Source organism: Agelaius tricolor, unplaced genomic scaffold (assembly GCF_023055355.1).
Source record: "Agelaius tricolor isolate 1412-34295 unplaced genomic scaffold, bAgeTri1.0.p SCAF_6, whole genome shotgun sequence".
In the NCBI taxonomy this organism is placed as follows: Eukaryota; Metazoa; Chordata; class Aves; order Passeriformes; family Icteridae; genus Agelaius; species Agelaius tricolor.
In genome coordinates, this window is record NW_027269266.1 from 6512284 (window position 1) to 6516233 (window position 3950).

General features: G+C 61.4%; 1 protein-coding gene across 1 annotated transcript; it reads right to left on the reverse strand.

Moving 5' to 3' along the window:
- Nucleotides 1-339: 339 nt before the first annotated feature.
- Nucleotides 340-3624, reverse strand: MNX1 (motor neuron and pancreas homeobox 1). Its single transcript, XM_071429924.1, is given in 4 exon segments — nucleotides 340-672; nucleotides 765-925; nucleotides 2860-3469; nucleotides 3472-3624. Coding segments are annotated over 4 exon segments (1257 nt in total).
- Nucleotides 3625-3950: the final 326 nt, after the last annotated feature.

Consider the following 3950-nt stretch of genomic DNA (forward strand, 5'->3'; position numbering starts at 1 on the left):
ATATACAAAAATAAAGACAGTATTGAGATTTCCAGCAGTTTTAACGTTCATGACATAAACAGATTTCCCGATATATAGTAAGAACAAAACATTTCCAATACTCAGCGAAAGGAACGCGATTCCAGGGGGCAGGGGTGGGGGGTGTGGGAGCTCAAGTTTTGTCTGGTTTTCAGTCAATAATAACACTGTATTCACGATAAATCCTCTTCCCCGCCCGGCATGCGGAGGATCCTCTTCTCCATCCCTCTCCAAGCAGGGAGAAATCAGAACAAGGGGGGAGCGGGACCGGTGCCAACCGGGAGCGGCGGGACGGCTGGAGGAGCTGGACCCGCGGGGGGCTCACTGGGGCTGCGCCGGGGCTCCGTGCCGGCCCCGGGGCTGCGTGTCCTCCTCGTCCGCCTCGGAACAGTCGGAGGAGTGGTACGGGCAGCATCTCCCGGCCGCCGCCGCCTCCTCTTCCTCTTCCTCGTCTTCCTCATCCTCAGGCTCGCTGTCGGGCAGCTCCCGCATCCTCCTGCCGGCGCTCTTCTCGGGGGCGGGCAGCAGCAGGTCCTCATCACCCTTGTCCTCGCCGCCTCCCCCCTTCGGCTTCTCGGCCTCCTGTGCCGCCTGCTCCTTCGCCTTCTTGCTGCGCTTCCACTTCATGCGCCGGTTCTGGAACCAGATCTTCACCTGGGGGAGACGGGACACAAGCACATCCCCTCATCCACCGCCCGCCGGGGCTGCCCCGCCCGGCCAGCCCTGCCGGGGCCGGGGACACTCACCTGCGTCTCGGTCAGCATGAGCGACGTGGCCACCTCGAAGCGCTTGGGCCGGGAGAGGTACTTGTTGAGCTTGAACTGGTGCTCCAGCTCCAGCAGCTGCTGGCTGGTGAAGGCCGTGCGGGGCCGGCGGCACTTTCCCAGGAGGTTGGACTGCGCCTGGGCTGGGAAAGGAGAAGGGGAAGCCGGAGGTGAGCGCGGAGCCGCCCTGCCGAGCATCCCCCGGGAGGGCGCTGGGAAGCAGGAAAGGCTGGAGCAAGGCTGGACCATCATCCAGCGGGGATCGCCTCCAGCCCCCCCGACTCCAGGGTTTCTCGGCTTCCGCCGTGTCAGGGGATCGCCCACAGGGACCAAAAAAAAAAAAGGAATTAAATGAAATCTTTTAAATAAAGGAAAATATGTCTCTTGATTTCCCAAGAGCCTAACAAACGCGAGACAATAAACCGAAGGCAGGGATCGCGGCGAAGGGGCACGGGGCTCTCCGGGGAGCGGCAATTTGCTCCATTTAATGTTTTAGTTAAACCTGCCGCACTCCCTGCCCGCCCATATCCGTTTAATTAGCGGGATTGCAGGCCGGGACCGGGACCGAGACCGGGGCCCGCTCCGCGCCCTGCACCGGCTGCCCCTCGGAGCGTAAATCATCAATGAGGACTAGAAAACTGTATTGGAAACGGGAGCGGCAGAGAGAAGGGAGAAAAAAAAAAAAAGGCGTGTTTTCCGCATTAAAAAATTACTAAAACTAAGGATTTATTAGAGAGGGGGGAAAAATACCAAAACAATAAAAAAATTCAGCCAGGAGAAAGAGGGAACTAAGCCTCTTCGAAGGCCCCAACACCCCTAGGCATAAGACCCGGCAGCACTACTGCCCATTTCTCAAATTATTTAGATACTTTGGCTTATTAGGTTTAGAAAAATAAAAGAAATTTGGGAAAGGGCAGCTTCTGCTCCCCGGCCACGGTTGGAGACAGCTCGCTAAAGCGGCAGAAAGAATAGGACAGTGTCCGCTCCCGGCCGCAGCGCCCGGGAGATTTTCTCACCGCGGTGCGATTTTCCGAGACTCGTTTTGCTTGGTTATTTATTCCCCTCTGCCCCTTGTTTGAGAGGCAGGACTCTAACAGCTTTCCTAATTATTTTTTCTTCTTGAATGTTCCAGTCTAAACAATCCCAATCCGAGAGAAAACAATGGACTTTTTTGTCTGCGAATGTGTGCGCCGAGCAAGAGAAGGGGGGAAAAAAAAATCGCAATTCTTTTCCTGGCATGATTTTCGTAGAACTACACCTCCGGTATTGTTAAACCGGCCATTCCCACCGAGAGCTCACACCTCCGAAAATGATCTTTGCTTAAACCAGATGCAAGTTCCCCATCGCCGCGAGGCCTAGAGTTCGGCACGGCGCTTTGCTGGGACTCCGGGGCTGCCGGGTTCCATCCAGCACTCCCAGCCCTTCCTGGACCCAGACCTAAACCCTTCCAACTGTACTTCTTTCCTATTCGTTGTCTCCAGGGAACGCAGAACCCCAAGTTTTTGGCCGATCCCAGATCCTCCCAACACCCCTTTGCCTAGGAGGCCTGGCATCATTATTATACGCCCATTTCTGATAAAGGAGAAATAAAATTAAGAACTGTGAGTGAGTGATGCGACCTGTCACCTCGCTTTTGGGGGGTTGCACTGAGATTGGGGTTTTAGGGACACCACAAGGACTCCTGCCCCTGCCCTGGCCCCTGCCCAACTCCCACCTCCCCCTCACCGGCGGCTTCTACCCTCCGGGAACGGCGGGAAAGGGCATTTGCAAAGGCAGGGAGCAATTTGTCACCTTCCCATTTAACCTGCCCAGGCTGACCGGGGGTCCTCAAGGGCAGGGAATGGCGATGTGACCGCACACCCCCGTTTCCCATCGCGGAGCGCTATTTCTTCCTTCTAATATAAATTTTGCCAAAAAATAAAAGCGTCTCTTCCAGTTTAAATGTGCAGCGTGTTTAGGCGGGGGCAGGAGAGGGCTTCTACCCCCTCGGAAGGAGGCAGCTGCCGGCAGGGCCGTGCAGCGGCACAGGGGATGGAGGGGCCGGAGGGATGCGGTGCGGAGGGATGCAGATACTCACAGTTGAAGTCGGGCATCTTGGGCAGGATCATGCCCGCGGTGGAGGCCCGCAGCCACTGGTCCAGCTGGAAGGTGCCGGCGCTGAGCTTGATGGGGTCGGCGGCGGGGTGGGAGGGGTGCGCTCCCTGCACCTGCGAGTAGGGGTAGGAGAGCGCCGGGTGCTGCCCGCCCAGCGCCGAGTACCCGTACACCGGGTGCCCGTAGAGGGCCGCCTGCGCCGGCATGCCCGGCCCGCCGGGCGCCGCGGGGTGCAGTCCCAGGGCCATGCCGGCCGCCGAGGCGTGGTGGTGCGGGTGCGAGCCCGAGCCCGCCCCGGGCAGGAAGCCGGGCTTGGGGACCAGGGCGCAGTGCGCGGCCAGGAGGCGAGGCGGAGAGGGGCTGTCGGTGCGCAGGCAGTCGGCGGGGCCGCCGGAGGGGTGCTCGGAGGAGGATGAAGAGGACGAGGAAGAGGAGGACGAGGACGGAGGGCTGCCGCTCCCGCTGCTGCTACTACCGCTGCCGCCCAGCGAGGTGACTAGGGCCAGCGGCGCGCTCTGCCCCGCCGCCGCCTTGGGGGGGTCGACAGCCAGCAGCGCGTCGATGCGGAAATTTTTGGATTTTTCCATGGGAGCGCCGGCGGGAGGCGGCTGGGAGCGTGCGGCTGCCCCGGGCCGGCCGCGTCTCCCGGCGGCGGCGGGCGGCAGTGCGGCCGCGCTCCGCGGCGCGCCCCTTCAAGGGCCGCAGGCGGCTCCCATTGGCCCCGCGCCGCTGCGGCCTCGCTCGCCATTGGCTGCGCCGCACACCCGTCACCGCCGAGCGCCCGCCCCCCCGCCTGGTGCGGCGGCACCAGGGAACAGCCCGGGACAGCCGAGGGGATAACCCGGGATAGCCGAGGGGCACAGCCCGGGATACTCATGGGGAACAGCCCAGGACAGCCGAGGGGAACAGCCCGGGACACCCAAGGGACACAGCCCTGGACGGCCGAGGGGATAACCCGGGATACCCGAGGGGCACAGCTGAGGGACAGCCAAGAGGGATAACCCGGGATACCCATGGGAGACAGCCCGGGACAGCCGAGGGGAACAGCCCGGGACACCCGGGGCGATAACCCGG